The sequence below is a fragment of the Odontesthes bonariensis genome, chromosome 1, assembly GCF_027942865.1.
Source record: "Odontesthes bonariensis isolate fOdoBon6 chromosome 1, fOdoBon6.hap1, whole genome shotgun sequence".
Classification (NCBI taxonomy): domain Eukaryota; kingdom Metazoa; phylum Chordata; class Actinopteri; order Atheriniformes; family Atherinopsidae; genus Odontesthes; species Odontesthes bonariensis.
Genome location: NC_134506.1, coordinates 40,399,533 through 40,419,398, shown reverse-complemented (window position 1 = coordinate 40,419,398; position 19,866 = coordinate 40,399,533). Strand labels below are relative to the sequence as shown.

Sequence of the window (19,866 nt, the reverse complement as noted above, 5' to 3'; positions counted from 1 at the left end):
GGGCCTAATTGTTCACAAATAGGCACACCCAATGACTCAGCCAGGAGAAAACCTCCATTACTATAATGTTTTCATGTTGCATACTTTATTAAACACTTTTCATACAATGTCAAATATCAATATAACAGCATATGAAATCTCTTCTGAATGGAGCAGTATGTTTGAAAATGATTTTCAGTACAGAACAGGTAAAACTGGAGTAAAATAGCAAAGCAATTCACAATGACAGGATTAGAGAAATAAACATAAACATTCCCTTTTTCTCATTATTTTCTATGTTGTTCATCCCATTACCCCTCATGGTATTTCCTCTCCCATCCCTTGGAAGTCAGTTCACAAAGCAAACACAAGCAGCTTTAATTAGGTCAGGCCATGATTGTCTAGAACTCAGTCTGTACCTAAAAAATGAGCTCTTTTAGCAGAAAGAACCTTTCTTGAACCCGTGTTGTAGTGGGAGCACCACTTTCCAGGTTTTTTCAAGGCCCAGCAGGATATTTTGGGTCACTTCCTAGATTCTGTCAGAGGAGGGCAGTAAGAGACTTATTTAGCTCAACAAGATTGATGTTCCAGTTATTCTTGAGTCGATAAGAGTTCATATAAATTCATACAATTGTCTCATCAAACTGAATACGATCAAGTACAGTTATATATATATAAAAAAAACATTGATAATTTGCTCACATTTCAGGGGGCAGAAAACAATACCTGAAAAAATCGGTGGAAAACCACTACTACAACTTCAAGCATGATAATAATTATAATAATAATAATAAAAATAAAAATAATAATAGTAATAATTCAGGTCGGTAATGAAAATATGGTCACACTAGCATAAATCATGACTGTCAATTTTGTTAACTGTGTGGAATTTTTTTATGAAGTTTTTTCTGTTTTTTTTGTAAAGAAATGTAGAACAGCCAACTCCAGCTTTTTATTACCTTCATTAAGTCTACATTTCAGATCATTATATACAACAAAAACATCAGAAAATGTGAAAATCGCCTTTGTATTTTTCAGCAGCAAGGGGTTAAGGTTACGGAGGGGAGGAAACACGATAACAAAAAAATAAATAAAGCTATAAACTTTGCAGATACATGCTTTTTTTTAAATCACCACCTGCATTTATTCTATCAATACAAGACACAAACAGAGATAATAAATCGTGGCCTTTTTTCTGGCCAGTTTTCTTTCGATGGACAGGGCATTTCTCAGCTGGGGCAGTGCCCCCCCAACCCCCCCCGTAGCCACGCCCCTGACTGAGGCGTACATGTACTGTTCATCTTTTGCAATCTTTTAAAAAGCAAACAGTTTTTCCAGCTTCATATTTCTTTTCTCAACACCAACAACAATAAAGATCATCATTTTCCTCTTCGTCATCATCGTTTTTTTCCTCAAATAATCAATAAGAAGGGACCCAAAAGCGGGACCTCTTTAAAGCATCAAAATACGAGCAGAGTCGGAGTTTATGAACGCATCATCGAACCAAACTTCTACAATGGGATTTCCTTGGAGAGACGTTCAAGTTCGTCCAGCTGTTCCGGCCATAGACATAATGTTATATGCCTATGGTTCCGGTTAACAAAGTTAAAACCGGAAACCACTTTTTATGTTTTTACGTTCATTTTTGCGACATAGACACGCCTCTTTATCGACTCTCTGTTTCAAAGTGCAACCCCCAGAAGATTAGAAAACAGTTTATGTGAAAGTTCATCAGGGAAAAAAGGACGTTTTACCGGGAACGACATACCTGGATTTTGGTCTCAGTTTGACTCCCACTCACGCGGGACTTTGTTAGGAACTGCAGGCTTTGCGCGGATATCACGTTAATGTTGCTTTTGATGTGCTTTTAGCAAGTTTTGAAAAAAAAATGAGTCGAGGTGAAACGACAGAAGAAACGTCCGGAGCTGCAGTTTCGTCCCCGGCGAGCGCCGCAGACAAGCAGAAGAGAATGAAAATTATTTTCATCGTGTACATAATCGCCGCTTTGGATGTCACCTGGATGTTTTTACAGTTCTCTGTCACCCCTGTAAGTACCCTTACAGTTATGTCAGAGCAGGAAACCGACATTTCCCTGCCTGTCTTTAAGATTACGGCGAGTTGACGGTGAAAATGAAACAACATTTGCTGTTACAATGACAGAAGGTCTGCAGCCTAACATGCAGAAGTGACCCGCATCATATGACACTGCGAGTTTGGCTGCTTTTCTTTAGTCCAGGCGGCATAAAGCTGCAACCTAGAAGTTAAAAAAAAAAAAAGTTGCTCTGTCATACTCAGCCTCTCACTTTATGCGGACTTGCATACTTGTAAATAAATACATTATTTAAAGTAAAACATACACATTTTAAGTACTTTACTTGAGAGTTTCAATCCTGCATTTAGATCCACAGCAGTCATCTGATAAATCTGTACATGAAATCCATGCTCAAAGCAGACAAAGATTACAATCAGTTCTGTATTATGTTGTTAAACTCAGCAATCTTCCAGTGGTAATAACACAGTGATACTTTTAAAGCTCTTACATAATACTTTAAGTACATATCGACACTTTTACGAGGAAAAGATCCCTGTACTTGTTCCACCACTTTTAAGATGTATATAAACACTGTGTGCACAATTATTAGGCAAGTGAGTATCATTTTTATGCATATTTTCTAACTCCAAGCAGTATAAACTCGAATGCTTAATGGATTTAACCATAGCAGGTGATGTGTATCTGTAATGGGCACAGAGCTCCACTTAGAGCCAGACGCCAGCAAGGTGGAGGCCGGTATTATTAAAGATGAGCTGGTTGGATCTGTTCAGGTTGAAGATGGACTCAAAATCAACTCCCGGACCTATTGCCAGTTTTTAGAAGACACTTTCTTCGAGCAGTGGTACAGGAAGATGTTTGCATATTTAAAAAAGACAACGATTAAGGCCTTAAAGATGAAAGAATATGACACGATGGCCCCCTTCCTCGCCTGACCTGAACCCAACTGAGAACTTGTGGGGCAGTTCTTAAACGGGAGATTTGCAGTGAAGAAAACAGAACACCTCTCTGGTGAAACTGATTGATTGTAGCATTGTTTGTGTGTTTTTAATCTCGCTGCGTTGTAGTAATGCACACTCATAGTTGCCCAATAACTGTGCACATATAGATATTCTCCTAAGAAAGCCAAAACCTCCCTTTTACTGTCTTGAATATTCATGTTTGAGGTTTATTAACATTTCCAATTGACTGAGAGCACTGTAGTTGTTCATTAATACAAATAATACTCTAAAATATGACTTGCCTAATAACTGTACACACAGTGAATATTTACACTTAAATGTACATGCTTTTATAAAAGTACATTTATTTATTTGCCAGTACTCAAAAAACTATAAAATGATTTATAAATGAATTTATAATCAGTGTAAATTCTTAAAATTGTGACATTTGATTGAGTTGAGTTTGTCACGGCATATTAGAGCCGAAGCTATTAGTCCATTAGTGTGTAGAATAGTGTGTCCGTGGGTGTTGAGCTGTTGAATTTTTTTTGACTGAATGATGCATCACAAATAAGTAAATGAATCAAAAATTAGAATAACCGTTAATTTTACATCCATATTTAAAGACATGGTATGTATGTTGTAGGCACGTTTTATTGCCTCAGTGTAATAAACAGCAACATAAACATAATGCAAGAAAATGAACACTACTGGCAGTTTTACAAGTTTATTAACTATAAAACATGTAGTTCCATTACAAATCATGCAAAGATAACTGCACAAAAGCATGTATTAGTATCATAAAATGGTAATATGCAAGCAAATGTTTCTATTGAGAAAACTTGTATTGGAGTCAGCAGCTGCAAAACTGTGGCAGAAATGGAGATCGTGTGATACATCTGATTGTATAAGCAATAGTATAAAAGAAACACACGTTTGATAAGAGCTAATATCTCTAAACATGGAACAGACTGCACCCACTGTAACCTCTTTCCTCCTCGATAGAAAACTCTGAAATCACTCACGTCTTGCACAAATATGGCCGACAGTCAGTTTCTCACCTGTCACCTACTTCTTATATGACACAAGTGTGACTTAATTATAGATATCTTATAGATATGAGTGTTGCATGGATAGATTTCATACTGTAAAACTGTAAACTGTGCGTAGGACCAGTCAAAGTTTGGACACACCTTCTCATTAAAGGATTTTAATTATTTGTGCTTTTTCCTAACATTGTACAACAATGCTGTAGACTACCAGGTGACAGTCTTAAAATTAGTTGAATATAAGGCTGGGCAACGATTATAATGTTTAATCTAATTAATCACATGATTTCCCTGATTAATCACGATTAATCGCATTTGTACACAAAATCCAAAAATGAATTCAAAATTAGTGTATAGCTTTTAGCTTTATTTTAAATGTGCTGCCATATGAATGAAAGTGCCATAACATTTGTTGTGCAAACACACTTTTAACATCAGCATCTTTCTGTAGTTTTTATGTAGAAGCCTCGCTCCACTGTCTGTTTCCTTGAATGACTTGCTGCTATCAGTTGTGTGTTTTGCCTTTAAGTGATATTTTAGACTGGAACTACTACGCTGAGAAGACAATTCAACTTGGCAGTGTTTACAGATGACTTTGGTTCTGTCGACTCCGCCGTCTGGAAGAACTTTAAATGAAAACGGCCGAGTAAAAGTTCCGTACCCTTCTCCAGGTTTGGTGGATCCGCCGATTACTTTCTTTTCCGGTTCCGCAGCAGACAGCGACAGACTTTTACAAAATAAAATAAATAATAATCCCTGCGCTAATGCGCGATAAAATATTTGTCGGCGTTAAATAATTAACGAGTTAACTCGTTATTGTCGCGTTAACTCGCCCGGCCCTAGTTAAATACAACCTCAGATGAAAAGAAACACATGACAGATTACACTGTGTTGTTATTTATTGAACAAAAGCTGAGACAAGATGCAGAGGATGTGTGTGAAAAAGCTAAATACACTCATTGATTCATTTTCTCGGAGAGCCACCTTCAGCAGCAGGAAGTTGAAGTAATAATTTCCTGCGTGACGTTATCAGTCTCTCACGGTTGTGGAGGAATCTCGGCTTCTTCTCTCCAGCTGCTTCAGCTCATTGAGGTTTGCAGCTCTGGTTTCTGCAGCTCTCTGAAGGTCCCACCACAGCATCTCAGTCAGGCTGAGGTCTGGACTCTGACTGGACCGTTGCAACACCTCGATTCTTCTCTTCTTCACACATTCTGCTGTAGATCTGCTGCTGAGTTTGGGATCATTGTCCTTGTAGGAGCTATTTGTTATTTTGTATATTTGGCTCACTTTGGCTAGTTATCTTTTGGGGGTTTAGTTTGGGTTTTTGGTTGTTTATGATATTTAGTATTGTTTGAGTTAATTTGGGTATTTAATTATGCTTTTATTTTGAAAGCACGGGTTAGCTGGGGCACACGGGGAGAGTTTACTTAGATGAGCAGGCACCTGGGAGGGCAAATAGTTTTTTACCAGGGCAAGAGAGGCGGCAAAAGCCATTGTCATTTGTTTGTTTGCTTGTGGTTGGAGAAATAAACCAAAAGAAACCTAATTTTTTCCCTGGACAATGGACTCAATTACCTGCGTAAATTCACTCCCTAGGTGTCTCAGTGGCCGTTTGATTTAATTTAGTTTATTATGGTTTTGACATTTTTGTTTTGATTATCGACACAAGAGGACGAATAGCCACTACAGTCCTGTTGATGAGCCAGGTTCAGCTCAGCTTTAGCTGTCGGACAGATGGCCTCTAGACCACTTTGGTATCCGGAGGAGTTCATGGTGGACTCGATGGCTGCAAGGTGCCCAGGTCCTGCGGCTGCAGAACCAGCCCAGATCATGCAAACTGAGGCCTGCAGAGTCTGAGATGTAGCTCTTGGGTTTCTGACCTTGGGGTGACCTTGCTTTGACGTCCACTCCTGGGAAGAGTGACAGCTGTCCTGGATGTTTTCCACTTGTGAATAATCTTTCTCTCTGTAGAACGATGGACTCCAGATAGTTTGGAAACGGCCTTATAACCCTTCCCAGATTGACGGGCAGCAACAACTGCTTATGTAATGTTAGTAATTGAGTTGTTAGTAAAACAGTTGAGCTGTTGTCCATCTGAGGCTTTATTTAACTAATCTTAAAGGATAAGACCGGTTTTTTGACATAGGGCCCTTGATTTCACATTATAACATGATGTTCTACTCACCCCTGCTTGTTGTTGGTCATTTGGAGCTGTTCCGAAGATATTCGAGAGGCGTCTGGCTGCTCTCTTGAGATATTCGGCCATGAAACGGTTTCCTATGGGCAAGCTTATACAGGCACAAAGTGTGCTGTTTATAATTTATTAATTACTCCACACTAGCACTGATAACGTGGAGGTGCGTCGCTTACATAAAAAAATCCGGGTTACTAATTTTGAATTTTAGCCGAATGAATAAATAGGCAGCAGGTCTGTGGGCTGTCTGTGGCAGTAGCACGACGAGGACTCAGTAACACCCACTTTACGACAAAAAAATCAAAATTACAGTAACCCGGATTTTTTTTAAGTAAGCGACGCACCTCCACGTTATCAGTGCTAATGTACAGTAATTAATAAATTATAAACAGCATAGTTTGTGCCTGTATAAGCTTGCCCATAGGAAACCGTTTCATGGCCGAATATCTCAAGAGAGCAGCCAGACGCCTCTGGAATATCTTCGGAACAGCTCCAAATGACCAACAACAAGCAGGGGTGAGTAGAACATCATGTTATAATGTGAAATCAAGGGCCCAATGTCAAAAAACCGGTCTTATCCTTTAAGACTTTAATAAAACCTTTCAATTGAAAGAGGGTGCACTGTCTCACTACTGTATGCAGCAAATGTCTGTTTTAGGTTTGAAGGCTCAGTGCGCACCTTTGCTCTCTCAACCAGCTTAATGAGGTTTTCCAACAGTCTTGTTGGAGGTCTCGTGAATGCTGAACACTTTTTGATCGCCTCTGAGCGCCAACCACCCCAAACAACCCAGCTAAGCTGAAGACAGGTGCCTGTGGAGGCTGAGTTTTCCAGTTTAGTGTTCCATCAGTGTCCTTAGCCGTCGAACAACAGGTCTTCTTTGGTATTTCAACATTTTCTTAGTTAACTTTTGACCAAGCTCAGTTCCTCAGTGAAATAAATGGTTGATATGTTTCCAGAAGTGTGCAACGCTGTCGAAACAGATAAATAGTTCATGAAAGGAAACTCGGTTTTTGTTTCGTTGACAATCTACATATTATTTCATAGATTTGAATTCTTAATTTTAGTCCGACTATGTAGAAATGCACGAGGTTTACTTGTATTTCTTTGTATTATTTATTTATTTCTTCTCTACAGTATTTGGCGAGGAAACTTGGCTTCGACACCTTGTGGTTCGGTTATTTGCAAACTACAGTCGGTGTGATTCAGCTGATTGGGGGCCCCATGTTTGGAAGGTAAGTGCAAGGCTCTGCTGTTTGCCGTGCTGTTAGCAGCCCTCACTGCTCTTGTCTGGCAGTAGAAATGTGTCTGCAGGCTTTTTTCCTTTGTTCTGTTGGCAGGTTTGCAGATCTCTTTGGGGCACGGGCAGCCTTGACTCTCTCATGTGCTGCAACTTCTGTATTCTTTGTGCTGCTGGCCATAGCAGACCATCCTGTCCTACTGTTCATCCACAAACTCCCCACGATTGTCATGCACGTCATCCCCGGTGAGCATCATTCACTTACAGTCAACCTCAAAGCCAAATAATCATTATTATCTCATTCTTTCCTTCCTATGACTTTATGACCATCTTTGAATACTTTAACTGCTTTGAAAGTTTGACTTTATTCTCAAGCTCTCAGGTTATTTTTTCTTTTTCTTGCCTCACTTTTCAAAATCAAAATAAAATAAAATAAAATTTATTTGTATAGCACATTTCATGTTCAAAACAATTCGAAGTGCTTTACATAAAATAAAAGCATTGCAGCAGGGAGTGTAAGAAGCATTAAAAATACATAAAATAATATAAAGAGAAACAAAAAAAATAATTTAAATGAATTAAAAACAAACAACAGTCCAGATGAATTAAAAGATATCGTGCAGATTTCATGCATAGACACATGAGAACAGAAATGTTTTTAACCTGGATTTAAAAATGTCTCCATTTGGTGAAAGTTTAATCTCCACTGGCAGTTTGTTCCACTTGTTTGCAGCATAACAGCTAAATGCTGCTTCTCCATGTTTAGTCTGGACTCTGGACTGGACCAGCTGACCTGAGTCCTTGGATCTCAGAGCTCTGCTGGCTTTATATTCTCTGAACATAACACAGATGTATTTTTTTCAGCTCTTCTGCTTTAAATGCATCAGAATTAGTTCAACGCAGAGGCCAAAAGAAAAGAATGATCCTAAACAGCAACAGAGTGTGACGTTGTTGTCATTTACAGCTCAAATAATTTTGTAATTTTAAGCAGAAACTGTAAAAATGTGTTAAAAAAAAGAAAAACATTTGCTGCTTTTCTCTGTAAATTATCAATGGTGATTGAATACTTTGGGTTTTGGAGCATTTTGCTGCCGTGATCTTTACGTTCTGTTGCTTCAGTGAGATGGAACTCTGAATATGGGACATTTAGGGCTTTCTTCTGGTGTAGATTTACAGAAATCATTACAATTTAGATGCATACTTCATATAACAAGCATTAATGTACAGTCTTCAGAAATGTGGCCGAAGTGGTTCTGTGTGTTTAAAAAGAACAAAAAGTCACTTAAATGTTGCTTCACCGCCGCGACCTGAACCATTTGTTCATCTGTGATGTTAATCTAATTTTATTTGAACTTATTTTCCTGAGACGGATGCTGTTTGACCTTTTCACGTTCCGTCTCCTTTCCGCAGCTTGTCAGATGGTGGTTACAGACCTGTCAGAACCTGAGAAACGGGCCGATTCTTTAGCCAAGCTGGGCCTGTGCTTTGGCATCGGCATGATAGCCGGCTCCACATTAGGTGGACAGCTAAACACACGCTACGGGTGAGTGTTGTTTCGGTGTTTGGACGTTAGAAGTAGAACCACAGCTTGTGCTCTAATGATGAAATATATTCCCAGTGTTTCTGTTCCTAACATCAGGCAGAAAAAGAATTAGGAATATTTATCCAACTTATCAAAATTCTAATTAAAGTGCATATAACTGGCTTATAACACCTGATTGTACCTGATTACCTGCATTGATTACAGTTTTAAGGCTTGTTTTAAATCAATTTCTCTGAGCCAATAGGCTGGTTTATTTGTTTATTCTTATATATTTATTAATAAATGTTCGAATTTCTACGAGCAGGTCCGACCCATTAAAACCACAAAAAGTATGACTATTGTAAAAGAAAAACATCAAAAACTGCTGAAAAGTTGATGCCAAAAAATGTGAAACTGTTCGGTTATGTTTGTTTGGGCATATTTTACTTCCTGTATGACTTCTTCGGAGGCTATTCCTGTGGTGTCAGGGCACCACTGTCTCAAAAGAGAAGGCCTACTGTTTAGGTGGAAACCTGCAGTGAGTCCAGTGGGCCTGAAGCAGCGGTATGAATAGTTACAGCGCTGTGACATCACAGCATAATCACAGCTTTCAGGGGGCCGGAGGCAGCACAGAGGGCTTCTGATGTTACAGGAAACTGATAATATGTGAGATTATAACTAGAAACTGTGAGCTGCTGCAGAGCTAAATCAATGTGGCCGATGTGTCCGACCTCTCAGGTTGAAGCTTCATCTCAAATTTGACCACTTTGATGATTAAAGATAAGACTTTGTGGGCTGTCAGTGCTGTGTTTTCTGCTTGTTTTGCTGCCAAAAACAGCATCCTCACTTTAGATTAACGTGGAAATGCAAGAAAATCACGATGGATATGTGCCCACCTAATGCTGCCTCTGTGCTTTATTTTCAAGGGAGACGTTTACTGCTTGTGTTGGTGCCGCGGGGAGCGCCGTGAGTGTATTGTTGGTTTTAAACTTCATCCCTAAATCTACTAAATCTGAGGCCTCCAGAAGCAACACTAAATGTAAGCTGCACCGGTCGTTCTCAGCTGTTTGTGAATCTGTAAAATGCAGGTGTGTTTAAAACATATGGCACAGAGAGCTAAGGCAGCGAGAGGGAAGCAGGTGCTTTTCAGTCCAACTGAAAATGCATTTAGTCATACCTGCTCACTAACCATCGCGTTTCATGTCGTGGAAAAACTCACGTTGAGCTCATGTCACCTTGCAAAGTCCCAGAGAGAATCTTTAAAGTTTGCTTGTTTGTCTCTGGATGATTCTGTATCCTGATATTTGTGGCCAACATTTTTACATGAATCAATTTGATAACAATTACTAACTGAGCATTATTATAGGAGCCATGTCAATTGTATAGGTGTTGCCACGGTGATACGCTGGGTTTAGGTCACATGGGCACAGCTATAAAGTCTGGGTAGCCATAGTTTTTGTTGACTGCATGCATGCAGCACAATGTTCTAACGTACAAACGCAGCGCGTCATACAAATAGACAGGACCCTAACTGCTTCTCCCTCTGGGGACTTTAAGTGGACATTTGAAGTCGCTAAGTTTTTTACAAACTTATTTTTACCCCTTATTCACTGGCTGTCTTCACCACAGGGACTTCTGTGTGTAACAGCTCTGCTCTGAATTCTGCTTTTATGAAGCTTTTTTACATTTTTAGTTGTTTAACGGTGATAATTCTACATATTGTTCGATTTCATAAATCAGGTATTTTCAGATGCAAAGCAGTCCGTTACGCCATCGCCCGAAACTACTTCAGTAAACATGAAGTTTAAATAAAACCTTATTCCTGCTGCTCCTCAATAACTAGAATGTTCATCTCGAGGTAAGATTCCAGTCACTCAGTGGGCTCACATGGCACTGAAAGGATCGGTTTATTGGCTAAATTACAATAAGAATGAGTTGAGCAAGGGTAATTCTCCTTGGATATATGGCGGTGAATGAATCGGATCAGAGGCACAAAGCATGTCATACCCCGGTATGATAGGTGGCGCTGTACTCATTTCAACTATTGCTAATAGAGCCACTTCCTGTTGACCTCTTCACCACCACCAACAACACCAAACTCAGGCATTGGAGAAAGATGGAGAACGCAGAGTAAGATGAAGCTACGTCCCTCTACATTTGGTCTGTGATGAGCTGCTTGTTGCACAAACGCGACGCACAACGGAGCATTCTCCATCGCGTTGTTTGTTTCTTTCCGACGGCGACAACAACAGGAATATCGTCTCCTTTGACTTCCGGGTCATGACCCCGGGAAAACATCTGGAGCATGCGCAGAACGCAAAGTCTAATTCACCACGAGCTTCAGCGTCTACAAGCAGGTTTAGTTTCTTGTCCGATTAAGGTGTCTACATGAACTTAATAACTCAGTCTTATTGTAATTTATCCAATAATCTGATCTTTTCAGTGCCATGTGACCCCGCTGACCGATGTTAGCCTACAAAGTGCTTAATGGAACGGCTCCCATCTACTTGAATGCTCTAGCAAAGGTTTACGTCCCTCCAGTCGTCACAGGATTGTCGTCTAGCGTTGCCTACACCACGCTTAAGACCTACAGAGCGCTAACGGAACATTGGCCTCCCTGAATATCTTCAAGAAACTCAAAGACCCAGCTCTTCAGAGAGCATCTCCTACCCTGTACTTCCCTCTATGCCTGCTATCTATCTCTACACTGTCACCTCTGACATAGCCTGACTGGTGGCTTCCTTCTACGTAGCTTATTGTTAGCTTTGATGTTATATCCTCATGGATGGATTATATCCTTTGGATAAAAGCGTCTGCTAAATGCATAAATAATATGCATGAAATATTCTTTCTCTCGTCCCTCATTACCAGCAATAAACTGAAGAAGTCTAGTTTGTGGCTAAAATGCTGCGTAATAGTTGATAAATAAAAGGGATAATCAAGAATATGATGATTTTCAGTACCTAGACAAATTGATGTAAGGTCAACACAACTACAGAAATGCTGTGTTAACTACTCAGTCACAGCTGTGTGCACAAAAAGAAGGCAGTGATTGCTAAAAATGGGATAAAATCCGTGCCTGTGTAAACACGCTGGCTGTGGTCTTGAATTTAGAAATGTTCTGGATGAATTTCTGAAGAAATACTGCATGAAAATGAATAGATTCACCCAAACTGGTTTTTAAGAACTTTATTTTGTCATCTCTCTTTAAAAATAGCACATGTAAATGTAAATGTACTTTATTTATACAGCCCTTTACAGACAATCCTTACGATGTACCAAAGTGCTTTACAGCAGGTAATAAATAAAGAGAAGAATAAGTAAAAACAAATAAAAACAATATAAGAACAGTGAAAGCAATAAAATACAAAAAAATCAAATAAGATAAAATAAGATAAAAGTGTCATCATACTGCTGGGTGTTGAAAGCCATCCTAAATAAGTAGGTGTTTAGCATGTTTAATATTATCTTGTACTGCAGCAATTAGATTTCCCTTTGGGGGTTTATGAAGTGTTATTGAAGTGAACTGAGCAGAAATTAAACGTAAACAGATCATAGAACATCCCAACTTGAGATGTTAATCGTAACTTGAAATTTAAAAGCTCTGGTCATCAGTAGAATCACATTTCCAACCCAGTTGGAATGCTGGGATGTCACATGATGCTTTGTTAGCTGGATGCCATGGTTACAAGATTTCGAATCTAATCTTACTGCTGCTCCACTGCTGATGGTGAAACCAACCAAAAAATATGGAGCTTTTAAAATATGTGGCATCTGAAACTCACAACAGGCCCTTGGAAAAGACAAGCCCCATGTCAGACTACCATCATCATGTCATGTCATCGATCCTTCCTGATTTGGGGCGGGAATACGCCCATTTTCAACAGAGAAACAGCAGCCTGGAGAGGGAAAACCTCGCTCTGAAGAAGAAAGTCGAGATTCTGATGACTGATGGTGAACAGTTAAAGGTGGAGCAGCAAAGGCTCCACAACGTGGTCAACGCCAGAGACGTCCTCAGGAACCAACTGGTGCACAGCAAAAATGAAATGTTGGTGTTGGGTAAGAAGATTAGCCTCCAGGAAACGGACCTGCGGAGGGAGCGCAAGCAGAACGAGATCCTGAAGCTGGAGGTCGAGTCGGTGAAGAAGGTGCTGCAGTCAGTGAAGAAGAAGGCAGTCAACCGAAGAGCTGAGCATCAAAATCTGAAGGAGCAGCTGGAGCAGGCGGTCAAAGAGAGAGATGGCCTCGATGACAAGTGGCTACGTTGCCAGACTGAATGCTCAGAGTTGTGTGACAAGATCTCCAATCAGCAGTCAAGCCTCAACAAAAAGGACTGTCGCTGGAAGGAGCAGATGAAGCAAATCCATCTCCTCAAGCAGGAGAACCAGAGACTTGAGAGGGAGAGGACTTTACTTGTAAACGAAGTCAAGGACCAGAAACGTAATCTCAGAAATTGTGAGGAGGAGCTCCGCATACAAAAGGAGAAGCTCGTCGAATCCAAAGCCTGTCGCTCCGTGGAGAATCAGACAGGGGCTAGAATAATAATTTACCCACATAAGCTTCAAATGAGGAGAAAGCCAAGCCGGGAGGTACCTGTCCAGAAGGTGGAGTCCTTACAGAAAGAGCTGCAATGCCAGAACCAAGAGCTGGGGAGAACTCAGAAGATATGTGAGGAGCTGAAGCAAAGTCTGAAGCAGGTATCTCTGCAGTTCCAGCAGAGCAGGGCGCTTCTCAGAAACAGAAAAGAAAAGCTGAAAGCTGTAGCAGCAGAGAGGAACATGTACTACAGTCTGGCTGAAAAAAGGAAGAAAGAACTAGCAGCCATCAGGAAGGAGACACTCAGTCAAAAGCTGCAGAGCTGGACAGCCAAGAAGACAAAGAAGATCAAGTCCAGCCAGTCCCACCTCTCCTCAAACAAGTCCCCTCTCCACACAGGATCCAGCAAAGCCCAGCTGGAGCCCGAATTAATGGTTATTGGAGCCAAAATTTAACGTGGGCTTTGACCTTTTTGTAGAAAGCTCTACATGTAAACTCTTATAGAAATAAATTCTTCTGTAAATCCCAGTTTTCTTTATGGAACAAGGTGACATCGTCTGTTAAAGTTCAAATCTAAAAGTTAGCAAATTGAAATGCCTTTAAAACATTTTCTTCTGATAAAATAGTAACATTTAGCAGTGGATCTATGTTAGATTGTATTATTTACAGGCGTAAGACTTATTTAGGCCAGGTTGTAATAGATGTTTGTAGGTTTAATGGCCAGTGTGCATCTGTCAGAAAAAAAACATTGAAGAAAAATTGCCACAATTCCGCCAAAAACTTGTGACTTTCTGTTATAAAAATGTGAAATATGCTTCACAAAAATCTCCAGCTAAGGCTGTTTTTTTAGGTCAGTTAGACATCGTTATCCGGCAGGTACCCTTGGCCTAAATGTATCACTGTTTTTGGTTCTGTTGTCGAGCTTAAAAATGTAAAAAGAGTAACAGATTGACTTGGCACATAGTGTAATGAGCTCGAATACTTGCAAATATGTGACACAACTTCTAGCAAGTGAACTATTTTGCAGGCTGGATTTTATATGATTACACTTGTGGCATTTGTTGTTCTGCTCTTGTGTCCTGAGAGCAGAACAAACCAATCTGAAGCTGCTCCTATGCCTCTTTACTTTGTCTCCATCTGTGCCTTTTTGAGATACGCGGCTGTGTGAATTTTGCAACCATGATCAGATACATTTCTACTTTACCGTGCAAAGGCCACTCCCACTCCTTTCAAACTGTTTTCAAAGTAAACACAAGAAACTACAGAAGAAAATGGACCAGACTCAGTGAATAATTTACCTTATAAAGAACCTCCTGATCCCTATAATATAGATCAGTGAGCAGTGCTGAACAACGTGTCATTCAGGTGGGAACCTCCTTTCATCAGTGTTTCGCCTAGTTGGGCCCACGACACCTCCAGGAGGCTAGCTGTGTTCGAAACCGCATACTTCTCCTACTACTCCTACTACTCATACTGACTTTTTTCCCGAATGCATACTAGATTCTCCGAAATGTTGGGTATGCATCATGAGGTTGCTACTCATACTCAAAGTACCCAATTGTATCGTAATGGCTTTCCCTATGATAAAAGGCAACGGGTATTTTATTTTGTGAAAATAACCGGAAGTGCGTTGCTCACTACGGCTAGCTTTAGTAGCGCCGAATTTGTGGGAACAAAATTGTAGATAGCCGGTATTTTGTCAGGTTTTCAACACGTTGGGGATCTAAACGACTACTTTCTCACCTGAAAATGTTTCAAATGTTGCTAAAGTTTACAGAGTTTAGAGCTTAAGCGAAATCAGCTTCAGGCCGGCTGATTTCGGCTCGGGCAGGAGCGAAATGCATTGTGGGTAAACGCTCTGCATACTGTCTGATCGATGAGTATGTAGCATGTGGTTTTGAACACAGCCAGTGATCGCTGGCGTCCCAGAGTCACCCCCCTAATCCCAGCCAACACTGCTCCTCACACCACAGCAACCATCTTTCTTTCCACAGGCAACCCCAGCTTGTAGAAATAGAAGAGGTAAAGATAAGTAGGAATGGGATTCAAACTCTGGTTCCGGCAAGGCAAGTTTATCTGTACAGCACAATTCAACAACAGGGTGATTCAAAGTGCTTTACAGAGACATTAAAACAGTAGAAATAAAAAGCATGATTTAAAATTTAAACAAAAAAGAAAGAAATAAGAACAATAGAAATGTGATTAAGTTTTGAAACTCAAGCTTCAGATTTGGAGCTTTATTCAAACGAAGCTGAAAACAGGTGCGTCTTCAACCTGGACTTAAACACACTGAGTGTTTCAGCTGATCTGAGGCTTTCTGGGAGTTTGTTCCAGACATGTGGAGCATAGAAGCTGAACGCAGCTTCTCCATGTCTGGTTCTGACTCTGGGAACTGATAAAAGACCGGGTCCAGATGAGCTGAGGGGTCTGGAAGGTTCATACTGGGTCAGGAGGTCACTGATGTATTCTGGTCCTCGACCATTCAGCAGACAAACTCACCTAAACAGTCCTACAGTCAGTAAAAATGCCAGCAAACACAAAGCCATACAGGCCAACTCACCTGAAATGGCCGCCTGGTTTCAAAAGGCTCACATGGGCCACACCCTCCACTTAAATACAGGATTTGGAAAGTTTGAAATTAAGCACAAAGAAGACACACCAGCAGCTCTTACAATGATTCAGTAACTCCCCAATGTGCCTCTCTAGTCTTGTTTGGGAGTAGAATTACATGTGGAGAGATGGACTATCTCATTCATCTTCTTCTGGAGCCTAATTTTCTAAATCTGTATCAGAATGAACTCGTCCTATCCCAGACACGCATACAATTTACTCTTTCTCTTTGCTTTTATTTCAACAGCTGAGAGCCAAGACAAGAAAGTGTTCAGTCTGGGAGATATCACCAGACTGATGAAGTTTCCAGGAGTGATGCGGATTTTTCTCATCAAAATAGTTGCAGGGTTGCCATCAGGTGAGAGTTGTTTGGTCAAAGATATCACAGATTATGTTTAAATGACACTTTCTTTTATGGTTTTTGCCATGTTTGGAGGGTGAGTTGTACATGTAAAACGTTGCGGTCGGTCCTGGCTCAGTCAGACTTACATTCATCATGTCAAACATAAAGTGTCCGATGACAGAAATGTGTTAATCTTACACAAGAATTGCTCCGTTTTAAAAAGGCATATTTCAGGTGATGTTCTCCATCATTGCTTTGGACTTCTTCAAGCTGCAGCCTCAGCAGAATGGCTACCTGATGGCCTATTTTGGCATAATCCAAATGGTAAAATACAGTTTTTTTTTTTGTCAGCGGTCGATGTGTTTGCATGCTTCAGCTCCTGATGATACCGCACGGTATCTGGTTTTTCAGGTCGTCCAGGGAGGAGTGATCGGTCGACTCACTTCCAGATACTCGGAGAAATCGCTGCTGCTTTTGTCCATTGGAGTTGCATCGTGTGTGGGTCTGGCTCAGGTAAACAAGAAAAACACGGACTTTACACACATCTTAGCTGGGAAGAATTGAGCTTCATTGCTGTGATTTACTCATTCTTTATAGATATTTATATTATCTGTGTCTTAAGGATGCTCTTTCCTCATTTTTAAAAACTGAATTACTCCTTCATGCAATGGAAAATCTCAAAACTTGTTTGAGTTTCAAAGTAACTTATAAGTTCCCTTACATGTGAACACAATGCACTGATGGAAAATCCATTAAACTCTGATATGTTAATTAGAATATGGAAGTTTTTCTGTGCCATCAGTTTGAATACGAATTTCTAATATTGAATGTTTACAGCATCAAAATCAGACTTTGAATTTGAAAAACCAACAGTGTAAAAAACAAATCAATTTCTAAAAACAAAAATCAGTGTAAAAAAATTCAGTGGAAAAAGAACCACTCAACATCCGGATAAACAGGGAGAAGCAATCGATCCCTGTCTCAATTCATCAAACGGCAGCCAATCAGGTTACGCTCCATTGGACAGATCAGCCATGTCCACCAACGCGGGTGATGGTGCTTCGGTGAGTGAGTTTACTTTATTTGCCATTTGTGTTAATAAAAATGAGTAATAGATATTACTAATATCTATTGAGCTGATCTGTCCAATGGAGCGTAACTTGATTGGCTGCCGTTGGATGAATTGAGACAGGGATCGATTGCTTCTCCCTGTTTACCCGGATGTTGAGTCTGGTTCTTTTTCCACTGAATTTTTCTTAGATGTTGAAATTTTTTTACACTGATTTTTGTTTTTAGAAATTGATTTTTTTTTACACTGTTGTTTTTTCAAATTCAAAGTCTGATTTTGATGCTGTAAAACTTCAATATTAGAAATTCATATTCAAACTCTGATGGCACAGAAAAACTTCCATATTAAAACAGTGCAAAGACATCATATCAAAGATTTTGTTTTTCAAGAATTTGAATCGGTTACAGAGCAGAAGTTTGGATGAATATTTGTAGATGGAGGGACGCGAAAGAAAATCAACATCGAGTCATGATCTTGATCAGGAAACTGTCCTGAAAACCATGATCAGCGACACAGTTAAAAGTCCACAAGAAAGAAAGAAAGAAAGAAAGAAAGAAAGAAAGAACGGATCCGTAGCTGCTACTGCTGCTTTTTCTTGGTCCAAACTCATTTAGGATGATCTGAGGCAGAGTAAAAAACTGAGCTTTGGGCTGATAGGCTGACATAGGCCCCATAATGAACAATAATTTGTCTGGAAAGACGTAGAATACCTGGCTGTAAATGCCATCTAAAGTCCTGTCTATGGCTGATATCGTTCTGAAACTGGGATTGAACTGACCTCTTCCTCCTTACTCGGCGCAGGCTTACATGCAGAACGTGCTCCAGTTCTGCATCACCGTCACACCAATGATCTTCTCTTTGAGTGTGTTTAATGTCATCACAGACACCATGCTCACCAAGAGCGTCCCCTCCTCCGACACAGGTGAGCTCATCTCCTTTCAGAGCACACGATCAGAGTTTGGCATTCTCAGGGATGTTTAAGCTGCTGACTCATAGCTTTGAATCTTTATTGCTTGATGTGTGACTGCATTTGAATATAGCTGTTTTAAATTAAAGGAGTGAGGGAAGTGTAACCTTTCTAAATCTCTGATGTCAAGTGAAAGGACATCTTTACCCAAATAAAACAGAAGTTATGTGACTTACTGACTCCCCTCCCTCTGCTCTTGTACTCAGGAACGATGCTGGGCCTGTGTGCGTCTGTCCAATCCCTCGTTCGCACAATCGGGCCGACCATCGGTGGCTTCCTGTATATGAAATATGGGGTTTCCTCTATAGGTCTAATCCAGTTTTTTGTGAATATCATCGTGTTTGCTTACCTGCTGTACCGCCGGCTCAGGAAGAGTGAAATGCACAGGGAATAAAAACCCTCCGGCCTTTTAAAAACTTCCTTTCGTCCTCCCGAGGTGAGGAGATAGAAGTTTACTTTATTTGATCTTAGAGACAATCATTTCATTTTTCAACGTCATACATTTATATGTTTATATTAAAGGGATAGTTCGCCTCTTTTGACATGAAGCTGTATGACATCCCATATTAGCAACATCATTTATGAACATTTTCTTACCCCCTGCTGCGTCCTGTGAGCAGAGTTCCAGCCTCGTTTTGGTGTTGATGAAGGTAGTCCGGCTAGTTTGCTAGGGTCCCGAAAATAAAGCGTCTTGCTTCTCAAAACAATATGCGTTCAAAAGAGTAATACATTTGCATCACAAAATCGTCCCTCCAGAAAAAGTCAGACCTCACAATCGCTTGGCGCTATTTCTCTCTCCCTTCGTATCACTGCGTGATGTGCAGACCGAGCAGTAAACACCGCAACAGGCCCGGCTGTTGGCAGGTAGCAATCACGGAGTGATACAAGGGAGAGAAAATAGCGCCAAGTGATTGTGAGGTCTGACTTTTTCTGGAGGGACGATTTTGTGATGCAAATGTATTACTCTTTTGAACGCATATTGTTTTAAGCAGCAAGATGCTTTATTTTTTAAACCCCAGCCAACGCCAAAACTCGGCTGGAACTCGGCTCACAGGACGCAGCAGGGGGTAAGAAAATGTTCATAAATGATATTGCTAGTATGGGATGTCATACAGCTTCATGTCAAAAGAGGCAAACTATCCCTTTAAATTAAATCCCTCCAGTTTCAGTCAGTATTGATGTTGCTCTTTTGTTCAAGCTGTGGATGTTCAGGAGCAAGCCACCAGATGGCAGCAAATCCCTCATTTTACCTGTGGATGCCTCTGTTGTACAGAGTTCATCATTCATGTTCACAACAAAGTAACCATCTTGAATATGTTTGCTGCTATTGACACTCTATTAAAGCTATAATGTGTAATATTTCACGTT

At 40.3% G+C, this 19,866-nt stretch overlaps 1 protein-coding gene across 1 annotated transcript; it reads left to right on the top strand.

Annotated features, from left to right (window-relative positions):
- The first annotated feature begins 1,564 nt into the window (after nt 1–1,564).
- slc67a1 (solute carrier family 67 member 1) lies at nt 1,565–19,082 on the top strand. Its single transcript, XM_075466872.1, has 10 exons — nt 1,565–2,026; nt 7,349–7,446; nt 7,552–7,697; nt 8,862–8,994; nt 9,900–10,012; nt 16,367–16,477; nt 16,686–16,786; nt 16,874–16,975; nt 18,333–18,453; nt 18,705–19,082. Exons 1-10 carry the CDS (start codon nt 1,868–1,870, stop codon nt 18,890–18,892), a joined length of 1,272 nt encoding a protein of 423 aa, XP_075322987.1. The 5' UTR covers nt 1,565–1,867; the 3' UTR covers nt 18,893–19,082.
- Nucleotides 19,083–19,866: the final 784 nt, after the last annotated feature.

Coding starts and splice junctions, on each gene's coding strand:
- slc67a1 (XM_075466872.1), top strand. CDS start 1,868: ATGAGTCGAGGTGAAACGACAGAAGAAACGTCCGGAGCTGCAGTTTCG. Junction 10,013..16,366: donor CTCCAGAAGCAACACTAAAT/GTAAGCTGCACC, acceptor TTATTTCAACAG/CTGAGAGCCAAGACAAGAAA. Junction 16,478..16,685: donor AGTTGCAGGGTTGCCATCAG/GTGAGAGTTGTT, acceptor CGTTTTAAAAAG/GCATATTTCAGGTGATGTTC.